Source organism: Bos taurus, chromosome 19 (genome assembly GCF_002263795.3).
Source record: "Bos taurus isolate L1 Dominette 01449 registration number 42190680 breed Hereford chromosome 19, ARS-UCD2.0, whole genome shotgun sequence".
NCBI classification, from domain to species: Eukaryota; Metazoa; Chordata; class Mammalia; order Artiodactyla; family Bovidae; genus Bos; species Bos taurus.
The window spans coordinates 58310320-58332102 of NC_037346.1; the positions used below are offsets into that span (position 1 = coordinate 58310320).

General features: G+C 49.0%; 1 protein-coding gene across 7 annotated transcripts in view; it reads left to right on the top strand.

The window, feature by feature from the left end:
- SLC39A11 (solute carrier family 39 member 11) overlaps positions 1–21783 on the top strand; it is a 376204-nt gene that overhangs the window by 183348 nt on the left and 171073 nt on the right. For 6 of the 7 annotated variants that reach the window (XM_059878245.1, XM_059878242.1, XM_024980432.2 and 3 more), the window contains 1 exon segment: positions 14595–14736. In XM_059878245.1, coding sequence (XP_059734228.1) covers positions 14595–14736 — 142 coding nt within the window. 7 annotated transcript variants of the gene reach the window in all.

Consider the following 21783-nt stretch of genomic DNA (forward strand, 5'->3'; position numbering starts at 1 on the left):
TGGTCAACACCGAAATCAGCTTGATTACATTCTTTGCAGCCAAAGATGGAGAAACTCTATACAGTCAGCAAAAACAAGACTGGGAACTGACTATGGCTCAGATCATGAACTCCTTATTGCTAAATTCAGACTTAAATTGAAGAAAGTAGGGAAAACCACTAGACCACTCAGGTATGACCTAAATCAAATCCCTTATGATTATACAATGGAAGTGAGAAATAGATTTAAGGGACTAGATCCGATAGATAGAGTGCCTGATGAACTATGGACAGAGGTTCGTGACATTGTACAGGAGACAGGGATCAAGACCATCCCCATGGAAAAGAAATGCAAAAAAGCAAAATGGCTGTCTGGGGAGGCCCTACAAATAGCTGTGAAAAGAAGAGAGTAAAAAGCAAAGGAGAAAAGGAAAGATATAAGCATCTGAATGCAGAGTTCCAAAGAATAGCAAAAAGAGATAAGAAAGCCTTCCTCAGCGATCAATGCAAAGAAATAGAGGAAAACAACAGAATGGGAAAGACTAGAGATCTCTTCAAGAAAATTAGAGATATCAAGGGAACACTTCATGCAAAGATGGGCTCGATAAAGGACAGAAATGGTATGGACCTAACAGAAGCACAAGATATTAAGAAGAGGTGGCAAGAATACACAGAAGAACTGTACAAAAAAGATCTTCACGACCCAGATAATCACCATGGTGTGGTCACTCACCTAGAGCTAGACATCCTGGATTGTAAAGTCAAGTGGGCCTTAGAAAGCATCACTACGAACAAAGCTAGTGGAGGTGATGGAATTCCAGTTGAGCTATTTCAAATCCTGAAAGATGATGCTGTGAAAGTGCTACACTCAATATGCCAGCACATTTGGAAAACTCAGCAGTGGCCACAGGACTGGAAAAGGTGTTTTCATTCCAATCCCAAAGAAGGGCAATGCCAAAGAATGCTCAAACTACCGCACAATTGCACTCGTCTCACATGCTAGTAAAGTAATGCTCAAAATTCTCCAAGCCAGGCTTCAGCAATATGTGAACTGTGAACTTCCAGATGTTCAAACTGGTTTTAGAAAAGGCAGAGAAACCAGAGATCAAATTGCCAACATCTGCTGGATCATGGAAAAAGCAAGAGAGTTCCAGAAAAACATCTATTTCTGCTTTATTGACTATGCCAAAGCCTTTGACTGTGTGGATCACAACAAACTCTGGAAAATTCTGAAAGAGGTGGGAATATCAGACCGTTTGACCTTCCTCTTGAGAAATCTGTATGCAGGTCAGGAAGCAACAGTTAAAACTGGACATGGAACAACAGACTGGTTCCAAATAGGAAAAGGAGTACGTCAAGGCTGTATATTGTCCCCCTGCTTATTTAACTTATATGGCGAGTACATCATGAGAAACGCTGGGCTGGAAGAAGCACAGCTGGAATCAAGATTGCTGGGAGAAATCTCCATAACCTCAGATATGCAGATGACACCACCCTTATGGCAGAAAGTGAAGAGGAACTAAAAAGCCTCTTGATGAAAGTGAAAGAGGAGAGTGAAAAAGTTGGCTTAAAAATCAACATTCAGAAAACTAAGATCATGGCATCTGGTCCCATCACTTCATGGGAAATAGATAGGGAAACAGTGGAAACAGTGTCAGACTTTATTTTGGGGGGCTCCAAAATCAGTGCAGATGGTGACTGCAGCCATGAAATTAAAAGACGCTTACTCCTTGGAAGGAAAGTTATGACCAACCTAGATAGCATATTCAAAAGCAGAGATATTACTTTGCCAACCAAAGGTCCGTCTAGTCAAGGCTATAGTTTTTCCGATAGTCGTGTATGGATGTAAGAGTTGGACTGTGAAGAAAGCTGAGCGCCGAAGAACTGATGCTTTTGAACTGTGGTGTTGGAGAAGACTCTCGAGAGTCCTTTGGACTGCAAGGAGATCCAACCAGTCTATTCTAAAGGAGATCAGTCCTGGGTGTTCTTTGGAAGGACTGATGCTAAAGCTGAAACTCCAGTACTTTGGCCACCTCATGTGAAGAGTTGACTCACTGGAAAAGACTCTGATGCTGGGAGGGATTGGGGGCAGGAGGAGAAGGGGACGACAGAGGATGAGATGGCTGGATAGCATCACTGACTCGATGGACGTGAGTCTCAGTGAACTCCGGGAGTTGGTGATAGACAGGGAGGCCTGGCGTGCTGCGATTCATGGGGTCACAAAGAGTCGGACATGACTAAGCGACTGAACTGAACTGAAAGATCCCATCTTCAGGACTTCTACCTTGGCAGTCCCACTTCCATCGCAGGGCGCGTGGGTTCAATCCCTGGTCAGGGAACTAGATTCTACATACCGCGTGCCAGAGCCAAAAAAAAAAGTTAAAGATCCCATCTTCAAACAGTCTTACTCAGATGGATTAGGGGTTAGGTTTTCAACATATGAATTTTAGCAGCAGGGTGGAGGGGGTGCAACAATTCAACCATAATAGGGCTAGTGATGCCATCTGTCTACATCACAAAAAGTTCTTGAGGTTTGAGAGTGATAATGCAAGAAAGGGCAGTTAGAAGCTGACCATGGGACAGACAAGAGGGTTTGTACAAATGTTGGGGTCCACACCAAGGATGCTTCTTTACAGCCCACTCCATCTCTGTCTCTGCCCTCTCCATCTCTGCCTCCGTCCCCTCCGTCTCTGCCTCCGCCCACTCAGTCTCTTTCTCCGCCCCCTCCATCTCGGTCTCCACCCTCTCTGTCTCCGCCCCCTCCGTCTCTGCCTCCGCCCACTCTGTCTCTGCCTCCACCCCCTGCATCTTCTCTGCCTCCGCCCGTTCTGCATCCCGTGCCGCATTGGTTTAGTACTTCGATTGCTCACCAGAATGTTATGGGCAGAGGCCTCTTGACTCATCAGTCCATTCTATGGGTCGTGACTTTCCGACAGATGCTCTTTCCCTCTGTCTCCTTCATAGAACCAAGGAAGGATCATTTTATGATTTTACAGCTGTCAGAGCTATAAATATTTTTGATAAGCCTGATATTAGTTTTTGGTTTTTTTTTCTCCTCAGTGGTGCTCTGATAAAAATCTCTTTTAGAGCAAGGTAATAGACTATTTTTTCCTAAATATGTCATTTTGTTATTGATAGTTATATAACAAGGGAAGGGGTGGGTTTGATAGAATAATTACCTTCTTGGTTTTCATAATCTCCAGCTGGTGTGACTACAACGGGAGAAACACAATACGTTCTACTGACTCATTTTTTAAAATATTTATTATTAATATTTTTCAAGATGATTAACAGACCTTATTTGTGAAAGTGATAGATATTCTGAGGCCAAGATGCCCCGTCCAGTTTTTTGAGTCTTTTTTTCCAGATAAAATGTGATGCTATCACAACATAGGGAGAACTGTTCTGCTGGACATTCTGACTGCAAGGAACAGGGGAGAACTGCTCTGAGCTCTGATCTCTGAAATTTCATCTGCTGAGTATGACTAAGTTCTGTGTGCGGCCAAATTGGTGTGGGAAATGCAGGTTTAAACAAAAGCCTTTCTTTGATCTGGGCCTCAGAGTCTTTATCCACATATGCACGGACGTTCTCAGATTTTCCCGCATCTGTCTGTGGAATCCTTCCTCTTGGAGCATCTCAGTGAACAGGCAGCTCTGGGAGATGCCCACGCAGGACAAAAGGGGTCATTCAGGAGCCTCTCGTCCGCACACAGACGTGAATGTGGTGTCTCGGTCAACATGTTGCTTTGGCTAAAGGCGGCATGGAGAGTCGTGACTTCATTTCCAACAATCCCCATTATGTTGTCCATAGAAAAACCATTACAAGGTCACTGTGGACTGTCAAGCTCTCAGTAGTAGCCACGTGAAGGCAGATGTTGCTCTGTGTCTCTTTAATGTGCATTTACTTGCTTGGCTGCACCAGGCCTTCGTTGCGGCACGAGGGAGTTTTAGTTGGGGCGCAAGGCACGTGAACTCTTTGTTTGGCATGCAGGATCTTTAGTTGCAGCATGTGGGATCTAGTTCCTTGAACAGGGATTGAACCCGAGCTCCCTGCACCGGGAGTGTGGAGTCTTACCTGGACCACGAGGGACGTCCCACACGTGACTGTACTGTATTTTGAATGACAGTTGATAAGGAGGGAGACCATGAGGAGGAGAATCCATTGTTTCACCCTATAGACTGTGTTTTTCCCCTTTGACTCAAGGTGTATTTTCATTTAAAAGGAAATATATCTCACACAGTCCCAATGAGGTTCAAGGTATTTTTACTGTCCCGTTAGTAGGAGTGTAGTAGTGTTCGTCTCTCAGTCATTTCTGAGTCTTTTCGACCCCATGGACTGTAACCCACCAGGCTCCTCTGTCCATGGGATTCTCCAGGCAAGACTACTGGAGTGGGTTGCCATTTCCTTCTCCAGGGGACCTTCCTGACCCAGGGATCGAGCCTGGGTCTCCTGCATTGCAGGCAGATTTTTTTTTACTGTCTGAGCCACCAGGGAAGCCCTGTTAGAGACACATTTGCCAGCCTTACTATGCCAGAGCGTAGATACACACTAGTCTTGTGCTTTTTGGCTCTTGCAGAGTCAGGGAACCAAAATTTGTGATGTGGCAGACAAGGTTTCGCTAAAAATAAGCTACCAAGTCCAAGAGCCAGGGGTTCCAACTGTGGTGATCAGCTGCCTGGGCCTCTGGCAGGTCTGTCCCGGGAACACTGCTGGAGGGAGGTGGTACTCCCGGGGCTGCTCTGGAACTTCCTGGAAACTTCCCCCATGTACACAGGGCTCCACGAGGAAGTCTGCCTGAGCTTGGCCCAGAGTCACATCCTCTGTTTGTTGAGCTCACCCTCAACAATTAGCCCTCAACAGTGAAAGCAACACCGCTCAGTAACCACTCTTATCAACACAAAGGCATACAGAAGCACTGACCCCCAGCCATAGCATTTGGCTACAAAGAGACCACCCTAGTGATTCAGACGGTTGGCATTATTCAGTTCAGTCAATTCAGTTGCTCAGTCGTGTCCGACTCTTTGCGACCCCATGAATCGCAGCACGCCAGGCCTCCCTGTCCATCACCAACTCCTGGAGTTAACTCAAACTCACGTCCATTGAGTCGGTGATGTCATCCAACCATCTCATCCTGTTGTCTCCTTCTCCTCCCGCCTTCAATCTTTCCTGGCATCAGGGTCTTTTCCAATGAGTCAGTTCTTCAAATCAGGTGGCCAAAGTATTGGAGTTTCAGCTTCAGCATCAGTCCTTCCAGTGAACACCCAGGACTGATCTCCTTTAGGATGGACTGATTGTATCTCCTTGCAGTCCAAGGGACTCTCAAGAGTCTTCTCCAATACCACAGTTCAAAAGAGTCAATTATTTGGCACTCAGCTTTCTTTATAGTCCAACTCTCACATCCATACATAACTACTGAAAAAACCATAGCTTTGACTAGACGGACCTTTGTTGACAAAGTAATGTCTCTGCTTTTTAATATTCTGCTGCTGCTAAGTCACTTCAGTTGTGTTCGACTCTGTGTGGTCCCATAGACGGCAGCCCACCAGGCTCCCCCGTCCCTGGGATTCACCAGGCAAGAACACTGGAGTGGGTTGCCATTTCCTTCTCCAATACATGAAAGTGAAAAGTGAAAGTGAAGTCACTCAGTCGTGTCTGAATCTTAGCAGCCTACCAGGCTCCTCCATCCATGGGATTTTCCAGGCAAGAGTATTGGAGTGGGGTGGCATTGCCTTCTCCGATATGCTGTCTAGGTTGGCCATAACTTTCCTTCCAAGGAGTAAGCGTCTTTTAATTTCATGGCTGCAGTCACCATCTGCAGTGATTTTGGAGCCCCCCAAAATAAAGTCTGTCACTGTTTCCCCATCTATTTGCCATGAAGTGATGGGACCAGATGCCATGATCTTAATGTTCTGAATGTTGAGTTTTAAGCCAACTTTTTCACTCTCCTCTTTGACTTTCATCAAGATGCTCTGTAGTTCTTCACTTTCTGCCATAAGGGTGGTGTCATCTGCGTATCTGAGGTTATTGATATTTCTCCCGGCAATCTTGATTCCAGGTTGTGCTTCATCCAGCCCAGTGTTTCTCATGATGTACTCTGCATGTAAGTTAATAAGCATGGTGACAATATACAACCTTGACATACTCCTTTTCCTATTTGGAACCAGTCTGTTGTTCCATGTCCAGTTTTAACTGTTGCTTCCTGACCTGCATACAGATTTCTCAAGAGGCAGGTCAGGTGGTCTGGTATTCCCATCTCTTTCAGAATTTTCTGCAATTTGTTGTGATCCACACAGTCAAAGGCTTTGGCATAATCAATAAAGCAGAAGTAGGTGTTTTTCTGGAACTCTATTGCTTTTTTGATGATCCAGCAGATGTTGGCAATTTGATCTCTGGTTCCTTTTCCTTTTCTAAATCCAGCTTGAACGTCTGGAAGTTCACCGTTCACGTACTGTTGAAGCCTGGCTTGGAGAATTTTGAGCATTACTTTACTAGCGTATGAGATGATTAGTTTTTCTTTATGGTTTAAATGAAAATACAAAATAAAAAAATTTTTATAGAGAACTTTCAGATCTCTGCGAATGTGTCCGTGGCTCCCCATCAGAGAAGCACTCTTTTAGGAGAATGAAGCTGAGTTTGTGAGTTTCACCCGGGGGTTGAGAAGGCTGCATTTCATCTCTGCCTATGTGCTGTGATTGTTTGCAAAAAGGGCCACAAATCCTGTCCCTGCTGTCATCCATACTATGGCAGTGTGACCCTGGATCCCCCATCTCCCCCAGAAGGGATAGTTGGCTCCTCCATCCTTCCCATCTGGATGACTTTTGACCTACTGTGGTACCAGATGTGATGCAGGCAGAGATTTGACTCTCACTTGGCACTGAGCTTTTCCTTCTCTTGCTTCCCCGGAAACCCGAGTTTGCCACATGAATGAGCCCAGTCTAGCTTACTGGAGGATGACAGCTCCATGGAGAAGAATCTAGGTTTCCCAGCCAAGAGCCAGCCAGCTCCTGGCCACCGGCCCGCATGTGCCATCCTCGACCATCCAACCCCTGGGTGAGCCAGGGATGGCCACAGATGGTACACATGTGAGTCTAGGTGATGTTAGCTGAGCCAGGGTGTATGCGTAGCAGTGCCCAGTTGACTGTGGCCTTATGAGCAGTAATAACTGATTTATGTTCTAAGCCACTAAGTTTTGGGGTATTTTGTAGCTAACAATAAGTGTCTGAAACACAATTTTTTTTTTTCCCTAGGAAGAGGAATCTTATCTTTGAGCAGACTTCTGAAGGGATCTTATATTCTCCAAAATGGTACCATAAGTCAGAAACCGTTGCCTGGAAAGATCAGCTGGGGGCTCTCAAATTGCTGAGAAGGCAGAAAAGGCTCAGCATGGATTTTCTAGTATATTTTAATGACTCCTAGGATTGAGTCTCAGATAATCATTGAGGGTTAGAAAGAAAATACTTCATTGGACTTCGATATTTGCCTTCATTTAGATTTATATTGTTGTTTTGAGGGAAAGTTGTATTTCACGTTACAAGGATAAACATAACGGTTTGGAAAACTCGGCCCCGTGCCATCTCTCTGTGAGCCACACTAGTGGGAGACCTGGTTGTTTGCAACCCAGCTCAGAGCTGCTTACGTGGAACTATGACTGAAGGGCTATCTTTGCAGACTCTCAGAGAGCTGTATCCTTGCAGAGAGAACTGTGTGGTTCTTTAGAATCTATTTTATGTGATTAAATAGGCTTGATTATGAATAGTAATTTGGTATCAGAAATAGGAAAAGGTTTTGTCTCTACAAAGATCATTTGAGCAATAGCATGCTTATGTTGCTTTAAATATAGCTAGAATTCTGTAGTTAACCTCGCCTTTGGGAAGCTTCAGGCTGAGGTCAAAAAATCAAAACATAAAACAGAGGCGAGATTTTAACAAATTCAATAAAGACTTGAAAAATGGTCCACATCAAAAAAAAATCTTATTAAAGAAAAAAAAAACACTCTTTGATACGTTTAAGCTTTTTCCTTCCATCTCTGCACTAATCCCCTTGTCTTTCTTTCTCAAGGCCTAAATATTTTGTGTTCACTTGGATTTTTTTTGTCTTCTCTGTTATATAGCTTCTCCCCTCTCCTCTTGGAGATTTTGTGGTATCACTCAGTCTGATCGATTCAGTGAGTTCTTGGTCCCTGGACATTGTTCTGGGCCCTGCCAAGAGGGGCTCAGTTTCAAAAATATCATGGTTTGAGGCAGCCAGGGAAACTGAGAGTTACTTTGCAGTTGTGTAGTTGTGATGAGAGAAACCTGAGCGGGATGTCAAGAGAGTGAAGAGAGGGAGGTTGTATTTAATCCAGACTAGACTGAGTTTATCCAGGAACACTTCTTGGAGGAGGGAGCTCAGGCTTCTTCAGCCAGGATTTTTTAAAGGCATCAAAGGCGATGCCTTAGAAACGTGAAAACTTGCCTCACTTGCAGAGGCCTAGATATCCTGCCGCTATTTCAGGGGAAGGGAGGTGAGCTGGGCTGGGTGCGGTCCTAGCACTCTCAGGCAAAATGCTCTCAGGCAAAGACCAGGGACTTCGGATGGCCGTTCTCCTCGTCTGTGGCTGTGACCCAGGATCCCTCAACATGTGGGCAAACAAGGCAGGGAAGACAGCCGCCGCTTGTCCCCCTGCCACCCTGTGTCCCTGTGTGCTGTGAGGCCCGCCTGGCCCCGCCCGGCCTCCCCGGGAGAGAAGGTCATCTATTATGTAAGAATCATCCATATTCCACCTGGTGATCAGGGCCAGCGTTTAGTTTTGTTTTCCATTATGTGGAATAATTTCAGCTCATCTTGCAAGTGTCATTATTACTGCGATTTCTCAGTAATAGAAACAGCATCCATTACTTCACCTCACCCTGTGTGTCTGGGTTAAGTGGGAATGCGGAGGCAGTCGCTGGGACAAAGGCACCTGGGTCCCCAGGGGGTGCGGCTGGCAGGGGGCACCAATTAATGCTGTGACCTTTCCCTCCGCTTTTCATCAGGGAGTTCCGAGCCGCTGACAAACCTCAATTAAAGAGACTGCACTCCATGGGGCAGGGGTATGTGCCGAGACATCCCAGAGACCCCCTCTCCCTCTCCCCTCCGCCCTGGCCCAAACTGACACAGCAGTGGGTGTGCATGCGGGTTTGGTGAAAGCCAAGCCCGTGGCGATCATCAGAGGTCGGTCTGCTTTGCCTCTGCCCCTCTCTGCCCACCACCCGCCACCCACCCCATGGCTGTTAACAGCAAGGATGCATCCCAGTGGGATCAAGCCAGAGGCAGGAGAACTCAGGGAAGGATGCTCATGGGATGCAGGGCAGACACATCCAGCCATTGCCCTGGGTTTTTGGGGCTACAGGTCCCTCGGGGCTTCGGTACCTCGTGGCATTTCTCCATTTGTGCTTTGCTCATGAGGCTTCCGTTGCCTTGGTTGACTCCATCCTCAGACACCTACATCCTGTCGGGTTGCTCTCCAGGCTCTGAGTCCGTTTGGGGCTCATTTCTTTGGGGCTCTAGAAACACGAGTTGTCTTCCTGGGACCTGGGAAGGCCAACCCTGATGAGCAGCACCCGGATTTTATTTCTGCAAGGAGGCACGCGTGTTATGTGTTGAAGCTTTTTTCGTTTTCACATAAAGCACTTTGCAGGACTGCTTGCCTTCCTTCCTCCACCTCATTTCATTTCCTCCTCCTCCCCCCCCCCCCTCCTGCCTCTCCACTCTCTCTCTTTTTCTTCTGGAAAGTGCTAGACTTTTCCAGCTCCTGCCTCTGGGCACGACCTTTCCAGACCGGGTGGAAGTTGCTGTGTTTCTTCTGAGCCAGGGATTTGTTACAACCATTAATAATAATAATAACAATAATGGTCAGTAGAGGACAATGAACTCAGGTTCTGTGGCTCTGGACGGGGGTTGCGATGTACCTCCCTGCTCTCTGTACCAAGCTGGGTTTGGAGGGTTGGATGGGGAGGCGGGAGCAGTGGGGAGGAAGCCCTGGAGGGGTGGGAGGAGGAGGCAGGAGGAGAGGGAGACCGGTAGCTTGGGACAGAGCCTGTGTTTAGCTGCCTTGGCATTTGGGAGCTGCAAGGGCACCCAGCAACCCCGGAGCTGTCCTGCATCCCAGAAGCCCTGCTGAAAGCATCAGGGGAGGGCAGTGACTCACTGCCCCACCGACGGGCAGCCAGGCAGGCTGTCAGGGCCGCCGTGAAAGGTTGAGAATGGCTTGCCTCGCTCAGAGGTTTGCCCTGGAAGGGATCAGGCCTCACCTCACCTCAGCACCAGGGGCTGCAAGGATTGAGTGAGGTAGCGTGGATGGAAAAGTTCTGCAGAGATTAAAAAAAAAACGAAGAAGAAGCTTCAGAAATGAAAGACAGCGATGCTATCAAGTTTAAAGAGGGGTGTGCTGCCATCAGCAAAGAGGCTACAGAGCAGGAATTTCTTCCTGGGGGACTTGGTGGCTTTCCCACTGCCCTTCCCCCTGAGCACAGGTGGAAGCTGTGTTTATTTAAGGGTCCAGTAAAAAAAAAATGCCGCACCCTTCCACTGCAGTGTCCGAGCTGGATGAGCAGACGCGGCTCCAGGGCGCCAGGAGGGGTGTCAGCCCCACAGGGGTTTCCTGACCCTCCCTCAATGTCAAGAATGTATGATAAAGCCACCAAGGCACAAGGTGTCTCTTGCTAGACTGTTCCTTGAAATTCCAAGGGGTGTGTTTCTCCGTGGGAGGGTTGGGGAGGGTGGAACCTAGAGTGAAAATTGTTCAGTCGTGTTTGACTCTTTGTGACCCCCTAGACTGTAGCCCACCAGGCTCCTCTGTCTGTGGAATTCTCCAGGCAAGAATACTGGAGTGGGTTGCCGTTTCCTTCTCCAAATCAGTGGTGGAGAGGGGAGGGTGGAACCTAAAAGGGAGGCTTAAAAGGAGCCCCAGGAGGCCGGCCGGTGCCTGGGTCTGGGGATGCTCAGGGACGCTGGACTGCAGAAGCTGTCCCCCCATCACCTGGGAGTGCCCCCTGCAGCTCTCTGCTGCACAGCCCGCCCTGCCTTCCTGAGGCCACAGGTGGGGCCCAGTGCCCAGGAGTGGGGTGAATACAAGGGAGATCTGCTAGGGTTTTGTTCAGCTTTTTAAAAGGCAGCTTCCAAGTGAAGCTGAGGTGGGATTGTCTCAGTACACCCCACCCCCAGCGCTGGAATAAGGTAATGACAACCAACGGAATGTAGTTGATAAAAGGGTCCAGGGATTTGGTGGGGGAAGGGAGGGGTGGTTTGTCTCCTGGCCTGAAACCCCACCTTCAGAAGTCCGTATGGCTTCTTCCCTTCCATTCGGGTCTTTGCTCAGATGCCACCTTCTCGGAGAGGCCTCTCTCAGCACTGTGTCTGGAGGAGCCCTCCAGCTTTGCACTTCATAATGAGATGCTGGAAGAAAGCCTGACACAGTACTTACAACAGTGAGTACTTACTTACTTACTGGAGCCCAGAACTTAAAACAGTTGTGCTATGTCACTATGGTGATGATTTATTTCTCTAATCAACATTATCCCGACCAGCCCTCGGTTTTATAGTATATTGTGAGTTTCTTGTCTGTCTCTGGCAGGACAGGGGACTTGGCTCTTTTGAATCATCAGGACCTAGACTGGTTCTGGTGTGCAGTTGATACTTAATAAAAATTTGCCAAATACCTGAAGGCAGGTAGGCTTCCTGGAGGAAGCAGCAAAGTTCTTATCTTGACAGTAAAGAGAGGGCCTGTGCGGTCTCAGCATGGCTAGCAATAAAGAAAGGTCGTGAGCGTTCTCATCCTTCTAAAGCGGAGTGTCTCAGCTTCAACACTGTTGGCATTTGGCCGGGTCACTCTCTGTGGTGGGGGCCGCCCTGCGTGTTGTTGGGTGTTCGGTGGCATCCCTGGCTTCTCCACACTAGATGCCTGCACCCCCTCTTCCCCACCCCACACACAAAGCACCCGTTGCCAAATGTCCCGTGGGGAGCAGAGTCACCCCAGCTGAAAGCCACTGTTCTCAGTTAAAACCAGGGTCTCTCCCGGCTGTACCTGACCGATCGCCGCCCACCCCCCATCAAAGCAGCCACCCCAAGTGTATGAAGGCGGCCATATCTCTGCTGGAATGAAGTGGTTCCCTTTCCACATCCTTGCCCCGCTTCTGCCTCAGTCACGTTGTAAAAAGAAGCAAGACAAAGGAAGAAACACCAGTTGAGGCACAGGCTTTCCAGGGGAAACACGTCTTATGGCCGTGGTGGTGCCTCAGATGTCAGTGTGAGATGTAGGATGAGAAATAATTAAAGCTTATGGACAAAGAGCTGAGACTGCGTGGCCCTCAGCACGTGGCACGGACGCCAGCTGTCGCCGGGGGCAGGGCGGGGCCGGCCTGCTCCAAGGCCCTTCTGTCCCCAGGGGTCGTCCATCTGCTGCGTCGTCAGCCTTGACCCTTCAGCGGGATGCTCTCTTGATGCCCCCTCCCAGCGACATCGCAGATGAGAGCCTGCTGCCCCTAGGATTCTCCGGGGAGGGGGGTGGGGACCTAAGAACTTCAATGAGGGCGGCTCGCACAGTGCCACAAGGCTTTTTTCCCCTTCCATTTTAAAACAAGGTTAAAGGAGGTGTCAGCGTCTTTATTAAAGTGCATGAAAAGGGAACTCTATTCCATGCCCTGTGATAAACCATAATGGAAAAGAATATGAAACCAAGCATGTATATATGTGTGACTGAGTGGCTTTACTGCACAAGACAAATTAACATTGTAAATCAACTCTACTTCAGTTTTGAAAAGGGCCCTATAAAGGGCATTGTAAATAAATGATGAGGACAACAGAAATATATTGGAGGAGTCAGAGGACGTGAGAGGAAGGGTTTATATTTCACTTTTTACCTTTAGTTGGACAGAAATAATGAAGTAAAATACCCGAATCATTTCTCTTTCTGATCCCTGATGAGCAAGAAGATGTGTGTGTGTGTGTCTTTATGCAAGATACAGCTAGGCATCACTTTTGTGAGATTCCCCTCTGAAACTTACCCAAGAAAACAGATTTAGCACTTGCTTATAAACAGATGCATTCCATGATTGGGTGATTAAGCCTTCTTCTCTCCCCTTTGAGATCACACATTTTATTTATTTATTTACTCCACTAAGTTGGCTATTTTTTTTTTCTTTTTACCAGCTTTATGGATGCTCACCCAAAGTGTACCATTCTGTTTCGCATATTGCGTTGTTATTTTAAAATTATGGTATAATGTATACATAACATTAAATCTGCCACTGTAACCATTTAAAGTGTATAACTCATGGCAGTGATTGCATTCAGAGTGCTGTGCAGCCGTCGCCACCGTCCACCTCCAGAACTTTATCACCCCAAACAGGAGCCCTGTGACTGTTGAGCAGTAACTCCCCACTCCTTCCCAGCCCCTGAAAGTGAAAAAGTGAAAGTGTCAGTTGCTCAGTCATGTCCAGCTCTCTGCGACCCCACGGACTGTAGCCCGCCAGGCTCCTCTGTCCATGGGATGCTCCAGGCAAGAATACTGGAGCGGGTTGCCATTCCCTTCTCCAGGGGATCTTCCCGACCCAGGGATCGAACCCAGGGCTAACTGCATTGCAGGCAGATTCTTTACCATCCGAGCCCCCAGGGAAGCGCTGGTAACCTCTAGTTTCTGTCTCTGATTTTGCCTAAACTAGGTATTTCACGTAAGTGGACTCATACAGTATTTGGCATTTTGAGGTACACACATTTTAAATGGAAACTTCCATTTGTTTGGAACTATTTTGCCTGGTTTTCAGAAGGTATCTGCTGTTTCCTTGCCATTGAGATGATTCTGTTCACCTTCCCTTAGGTCCTAGGGGTCCCGTCGATGTCTTTGGAAGACAGACTCACAGCCCCATTGTAGACTCACTGGTTTGCCCCTCACTGGACTGTAAGCTCCATAAGAGCTAGAACTGGGTAGTTTACCAGGTGTCCAGAAAGTTGACAGTCAGTAAATATTTGTTCAGTAAACGTGAAGATCAAAATCAAGACTTTGCTCAACAAATGCAAAGAAGAGTCAAAATAACTGGTGATGGACAAAGCAGAAGGCTGATGTGATTTAAGGCCAACTGGGCTTAACTTTAGATGTGCTGTGTCCTCCAGGACTCTCCCTTTCCTTCTTTTGAGATGCTTCTGTTTGCCTCTCCTCCTCTTTTGATGTCATGAGAAACCGGAAGATGCTGAATTCCTGGAAATTGCTGACCTTGGTTCCTGTACTGAGGCCACCACTGGGCGGACCTGGCGTCCAGGCTTCTTTTGATGGTTCAGGAACTGAGTCCCTTCTGCCCTCTGCCCTGTGGTGAGAGGAGAGAGGGCTTTGGTGTTTGACCTGCTCTTTCCCAGTGTTTGTTTTTCCCGTTTCTGGGGTCAGCACGGTCGCCTCCGATCCCAACTGTTGTCATCCCCAAAGTTCTGCAGCCAGAAAGCTTGTGGCCTTGCTCACGGCTCCTCCCGGCCTGGCAGCTGGGTCTGACCCAGGCAGCCGGTGCCCTCAGTGGAGATGAGCAGGTTGCCTGGGTCCCTGGGAGCCGGAAGGACTGGGGGATGACGGCAGAGGAGGTGCTATAGTGATGCCCTGCTTCTCATTTCAGGGTGCAGCGGAAGACCCGCAGACGGCCCTGGCACTGAATTTGGACCCCCTGCTGACGAAGAAGTCCGACGCGGAGGGTGCCAGGATGCTCTTCCCCGAGAGCGAACTTTCCATCCGGATAGGTAGAGCGGGGCTTCTCTCAGGCAAGCTCCCTGCTGCAGACCACGAGCTGAGTCAGACAGGAGAGACCGGAGCCGGGGGCGGGCGGGGTGGCCGGGACGTGCCAGCTGCTCCGTCCTGTCTTTGCCAGGTGCCCACCTTGCTGTCGCCCGGGGCTGGGCCAGCATCTGGCCACACGCCTCCCCTCCATGTTGGTTCTCCAAACCACCTGCTTAGAGCACAGTATGTAACAGAACCTTTGCCTGTTTCCCTGACTTGGACAAGTGGGCCCGTGGGCTGCTCTGGTGGGTTTGGGCTGATTCGGGTTGCAGCGGACAGACCTTTGTCCCTCTGTCTCCCGCTCTGATGGCCCCCTGGACGTTCCTTTCTGCTGACGTGACTTTCATTTTTCTGGTTCATCTGGGGGAACTTTGGGTCTTGTTTTCACTGATTCAGTCTGGAGCCTGAAAACCTAAAAACACTGACGGCGAAGCCATGCATTTTCTCTTAAGCTAGAGGGAGTGCGCCCTCTTGAGTGGAATCGGGGCGGGGGAGATGCTATATTCCTGAATCTCCTTGGGGGCTGTGCAGCCTGGGTTGGTGCCCCCTGAGGAGGAGTTGAAGAATGATGCTGGTCTCCGGCCTCGGTGCAGACTTCCCCTTCCGTGCCCCGTCGTGGCTCACTTGGGGGAGTTGGCTGCTTTAAGTGCCAGTTTGCACCAGGAGAGGTGGCTTCCTTTCTTTTCCTTGGCCTTTGTTTAAGTCCCGCGTCGCTGTGAAACGTCCCTTCCTTTTCCTCCACTTCTGTAAATCTCAGACTCAGAAACTAAACCAGGCAAAGGCTGCTGAAAGCGGCCGCCCCATCCCTTGCTTGGAGTTCCTTTCTTTTAGATGAATCGAGGAGAAAGAGACTGCTGACTGGCCACCGTCTTCACCTTTGTGATTTAAGGGAGCAAGTCCTCTCATGTTTCCGGGCTGGCGTTTTAATTTGATGTGTGCATGTGGTGTCTCTGAAACGATCCCTAGACCTCGGGAGTAGAGATCCTGTAACCTACACGCGTTATAGCCGTGCGTCCGCCAGTTCTCAGCTATCCGTGCTCAGATTAGGTCCTGCAAGAATTGTTCGTGGAAACTCGAACACCTCCTCCACTCGGGTTGAAGCTCACGGCACCCCCACCTCTTCTGATGTGGAATTTAATCAGGAAATGAAAATTCATCCAACGGGAGCTCAAGTAACAGAGGGTTAGCGCGAAAACTCCGCCCCGCCCCCCACGTCCAGTCACACGTGTCATTCGTTCTCAAGTCAGCTCCCTCGGGTGTGGTCTGCGGTCTTCCTTTTACTGGAGAGTCAAGAGCTGTCTGGTGGCCAGGGTGGGGCACCGTCCTCCAGTTAAGGCGGTCACTTTCCATGCCGAGTCGTGGGGACTCCGGGACAGAAGGCTTTCTGCCAATTCTCCCCAGCTCTTGCATGTTGGATCTCCTGTGATCCCCAATGAAGACTTTATGGTTCTGACTCTGAGCCGTCTATAGGATGAAGGAGTTTGCCAGACTTTATCCTCTCCCATTTTTTTCAGTCTTCAAGGCCACAGGGGAAAGGTTCAGTGCCTGTCAATCAAAAAAGTAAAAAAGGGCATATACCTCTGGCTGATTCATGTTGGTGTGTGGCAGAAACCAACACAATATTGTAAAGCAATTATCCTTCAATTGAAAATAAATACATTTTTAAAAAGTGTTGACAATACCGTCTTCAAGGTCATTGTCAACGTGTAAATCATTAGCAAATAAAATACGACTTAATTGAAGCAAAAAAAAAAAAAAGTAAAAAGAGATCCCTTTGACATGAACCTTTTCGGACAGGACCATGAGAATATAGGACCGGTGGGACTCACGTTGGGTGGCCTCCGCCTGCCGTGGCTTGGAAGCAGGGTTTCAGTTCCCAGTCAGAAACTAAGATCAGGCCCCGGCGGCGAGAGCGCCAAATCCGAGCCACTGGACCAGTGGCCAGTGACGAGGCCCGGGCCCCTCCGCTTTGTAGAAGAGAACCCCACGAAGACGGAAATTAGTGAAACACAAGTGAGGTGTTTATTAGGAGGAAGAGAGTGCAGTACGGTGGACAGGCGCGTGGGCAGGCTCAGAGACACTCGTGCCCTCGGGGTAGTTTAAATCACCTGGTGGGGCGTTTCCTCCGCGTTTTCTCTGGCCAGTCATCCTGCTCTGCCGAGTTCTGAGTCTGTGTTTGGTTTATCTCAGCGTCTTCCCTGCTGGCTTCTCCGGTGGCTGAGTGGTAGAGAATCCGCCTGCAGTGTGGGAGACCCGGGTTCAATCCCTGGGTGGGGAAGATCCCCTAGAGGAGGAAATGGCCACCCACTTCAGTATTCTTGCCGGGGTCATCCCTTGGACAGAGGAGCCTGGTGGACTACATACAGTCCTGCTGCTGCTGCTGCTAAGTCGCTTCAGTTGTGTCCGACTCTGTGTGACCCCATAGACGGCAGCCCACCAGGCCCCCCTGTCCCCGGGACTCTCCAGGCAAGAACACTGGAGTGGGTTGCCATTTCCTTCTCCAAAGCATGAAAGTGAAAAGTGAAAGTGAAGTCGCTCAGTCGTGTCTGACTCCTAGCGACCCCATGGACTGCAGCCCACCAGGCCCCTCCATCCGTGGGATTTTCCAGGCAAGAGTACTGGAGCGGGTGCCATCGCTTCTCCAACATACAGTCCATCGGGTCGCTCGGGTCCTCGCCGGGAAAGCATTCCTTTCAGGGTCCTCCTGCCTCAGGAGTTGACTTTGCTGGAAAGTCTCCCAGGCTTGCTGGACCTTCTTGGCCACCCCAGGGTGGGGTGGTGAGCAGAGGCTGCATGGGAGGCGATGCCATCCTGTCCTCTGCTCAGAAGCACCTGGGCAGAGCCCGTTACCAGGTTACCAGGCAACCCTTGGTCGCTGTTGCTAGCCATTCAGACCCGAGGGCAAACGCAGCCCACGGAGGATGGGGGGAGTGCAGAGATGGTTTTTGGAGCCCAAGGGAACCCAGCTACCTCTGGAAAGGTTGTTCCTCTTCTCGCCTGGGCACACTTGTGGATGTCAGGCAGTTGAGGACTTGAAAGTTGATAATAGCTATTTGATGATTGGCTGTGTGCAGATCCAGTCTGAGCATGGCTTATTTGTACCATCTGGATCTGCCCTTAAGCTTGCTGTAAATGGAGCCCGGAGATTGGTTTAATGGGTGTTTAGTGAATAACATCAGCCTCTAAAAACTAATATTGGCACTGCCGTTGTAATGTCCTGTAATTGGTTCAAAAAGAGGAAAAGCCAGAAGGGCCGCTCTGCGAGACAGGGGTTCAGCTGCCCCGAGTCTCAGCAGCGGCCCTCGCCAGGGAAAGCATTTATGTGTTTACGATGCTTTCCTATGTACATCTCAGTGCCAAATGTTTTACAGTATCAACTGTTCTCAGGGCTGGGGGTAGTCTGGGTCGCAGGTAGACCAGAAGTTCTTATAAATCATTCTTTGTCTTTCTCCCACCCTCACTGCCCCCTACCCCCAGCTATGTATCTATCTCCAACCAACTTTCTTTTAATTAAGAAAATAATGACCTGGGTGACAACTATAAGTAATTTTTCTTCCTCCTTCAGATCCCTGGCTCAGAGGTTAAAGCGTCTGCCTGGAATGAGGGAGACCCGGGTTCGATCCCTGGGTCAGGAAGATCCCCTGGAGAAGAAATGGCACCCCACTCCAGTACTCTTGCCTGGAGAATCCCATGGAGGGAGGAGCCTGGTGGGCTACAGTCCATGGGGCCTCGAAGAGTCAGACACGACTGAGCGACTTCACTTTCACTTTCACTTTCAGATCCCTTACTGCCCATGTTCCCCTCTCAGACACAGACACTGTTTCTCATCTCCCGTGTTTCCTCTCAGAAGTCCTGATGCAGCGTTCGCCCCGTCGTGCCCGGCCCCCCTTTTCGGAAGTCCTGATGCGGCGTTCGCCCCGTCGTGCCTGGCCCCGCTTTCTCTGCGCCTGGTGTTTTTCACTTCATAACACATTTCGGTTTCTGTTCCGGGAACACTCACTGATGCTGCCCATTCTTATTTTTGGCTGTGATCTTACCTAATAAGTCCCCTCTCGTTGGCCTTTTAGAGTGTTCACCGTCTTTTGCTGTTAATGCAGCAGAGAGATTTTCACGTGTTAACACATCTCTGTAGGCAGTTCTATGGTTGAGTAAATTCTGGAAATTAAGCCAGAGGTTCTGTACATCTGGAGCCCAAGAGCGGGCACCAAAGAGTCTGTGAACCTCTTGGAGCTTTATGCAGAAAGATCCGTGTGTTTTGAGGAATCTAGAAAAATGGCACTGATGAATAGAGACACAGACGCAGAGAACAGACTTGCGGGCACAGCGGGGCAAGGAGAGGGTGGGTGAGTTGGGAGAGTGGGGCTGACGTGTGTCTGTTGCCGTGGGTTAAAGGGATAGCTGGTGGGGAGCTGCTGTGTAGCCGCTCAGCGCTCTGTGATGACCTGAGGGGTGGGATGGGGTGTGGAAGAGATGCTCCAAGGGAGAGAATACATGTGTACACGTGGCTGAGTCGCGTTGTACAGCAGAAACTAACACACATTGTAAAGCAGCTATACTCCAATCTTTAAAAAAGATGTGCATTTTTGGAAGGCAAAGGTCTATAACGTCCATCACACTTCACATGGATCCATGACCTCTGTGTTTATCTAGAACCTGGGTTTCTTCACCTCAACAGCCCCATTCAGCTGCCAGTGAACTTTCTGTCTTTCTCCTTTCTCACGAGGACTCTCCTTAGGCTACGTGCTAAGTTGCTTCAGTCGTGTCTGACTCTTTGCGACCCCGAGGACCCTAGCACTCCAGTCCATGGAATTCTCCAGGCAAGAGCACCAGAGTGGATTGCCATGCCCTCCTCCAGAGGATCCTCCCAACCCAGGGATCAAACCCACGTCTCCTATGTCTGCCTGCTTTGACAGGCAAGTTCTTTACCTCTGGTGCCACCTGGGAAGTCACTCTTTAGGCTGAAAGTGAAAGTGAGTGTGTTAGTTGCTCAGTCATGTCCGACTCTTTGCGACCCTGTGGACTGTAGCCGCCAGGCTCCTCTGTCCATAGGATTCTCCAGGCAAGAATGCTAGAGTGGGCTGCCATGCCCTTCTCCAGGGGATCTTCCCAACCCAGGGATCGAACCTGTGTCTCCTGCATTGCAGACAGATTCTTTACCATCTGAGCCACCAGGGAAAACCAAGATTACTAGAGAGGGTAACCTATCCCTTCTCCAGGGATCTTCCTGACCCAGATATGAAACTGGGGTCTCCTGCACTGCAGACAGATTCTTTATCGGCTGAGCTACCTGGGAAAATAATTGTTAACTTCCCCATTTCCTTAAGTTGTTTGTTCTGAGAGAGGAAGCTGAAACTCTCCAAGACTGTTTTTTGTTTTTTTTTTTTTATGGATCCATTAGCATGCCAGATGGAAAATTGAATGTAATTTTGTGTTTCTGTGGAAGGAACAGAAGTAGGCATTATTTTCCAGGAGAGAAAGAGGTGGATTTAATTTGGGAAATTAGTTGTGAAGTGGCTTCTATTTATTATCCATGAACCTTTTCAAAGCTGGTTGGGGGAGACATGAATGGGGATTCAAGTCAGGCAAGCCCAAGCCGTAAGAAACTCCTGTTAGAGACACGTTTTCCCTTGATGTCTTACTCTGTTATGTCAGGAGAATTCAGCTGGCAAAGCTAATTCTACCTGGACAGCCTGGCAGACGAGAAACCATGTTTTGCAAAATGAAACCGATGCAGACATAGCTTTAAGTGGGCTGTGAATTTGGAGAAATTTACCACCCCTGGACACAAGTATTTGTTTGTTTCTTAGTCTAAAATCTTGAATTCCTCGTTGTTTATGCTCTGGCCTTGCTGGGTGGCATTTTCTCGTAGAACTAGAACTGGTCTTGGGAGACAGAGTTTACCTCTTTTGGCCTAAGGTTTCCAAGTGTCCCGGCCCCAGATGAGCGCCTACAGGATGGCTCACTCCACGTTGCGATGGAGCGGGCTTGCTCTCCAATGCCCGTCCCCCTCCGCGAGGCGCCCCCAGCTGCTCTCCAGGCATCCTGCTGTCCTCCTTCAATCAGAGCTTGGAATCATTCCTCTCCCCCATTTCTCTCGTTAAATGTCCTCCCTTTGGTGCCTCTGGGAAACGATTTGATCAGCCGTTGAATGTGGAGGCACCGGTAACTGACGGCGTTTTAGTCCTGCCTCTGTGTGTGCATTTTAACCGGGGACACTTGCTTCTTCTTCTTTTTTTAATGGTATATTATTATGCGGCATGGGAACACTCAGGTGCTTCGTGTGGGGTCTAGTTCCCTGCGCAGGGGTGGAACCTGGTCCCCCATGCATTGAGAGCATGGAGTCTTAGCCACTGAAAGGTGAGCCCAGCAGATGGCTTTTCACACTGCTTGGCCTTTGGAGGATTATGGTTTTCAGCACACACGTGGGGCTTGGGGGCGGCCAGTCACTATGGGGGTGAACTCCCTTCTCGGGGGACAGTTGTCTGTTCTCTCTGTAAGACCAGCCTCACGTATCCAGCTCCCAACTCCTAGATTTCCTCAGCACTGAAATTCCTCAGAATAGTTGAGTCCTAGGGAAGCAAAGAGGGCTTATTTAAACAGCTTCAAGCTTCCTCTGACAGATCTTCTAATTTTCCAAGTCTTCCTTGACTTCTGTCACCAACGTCTCCAGTCAGATTTAGTACACTTACATTTGTGGATTTTTAGAAAATTTTTTATTTTGTATTGGGGTCTAGCTGATTAACAATGTTGAGACAGTTTCAGGTGAACAGCGACGGGACTCAGCCATCCACACACGTGCGTCCACTCTCCTCCAAACTCCCCTCCCATCCAGCCTGCCACGCAACCTTGAGCAGAGTCCCCCATGCTGTACAGGAGGTCTTTGTTGGTTATCCATTTGAAATATAGCAGAGCACTTTGATCAGGAGTCAGATGCAGCTCTTTTTTAAAAATTACTAGGTCTCCAAAATAATGTGTTTAGGGACGTCTCTGACATGATATCAGTAATTTTTAATTTGTATCAGTAAGATCGC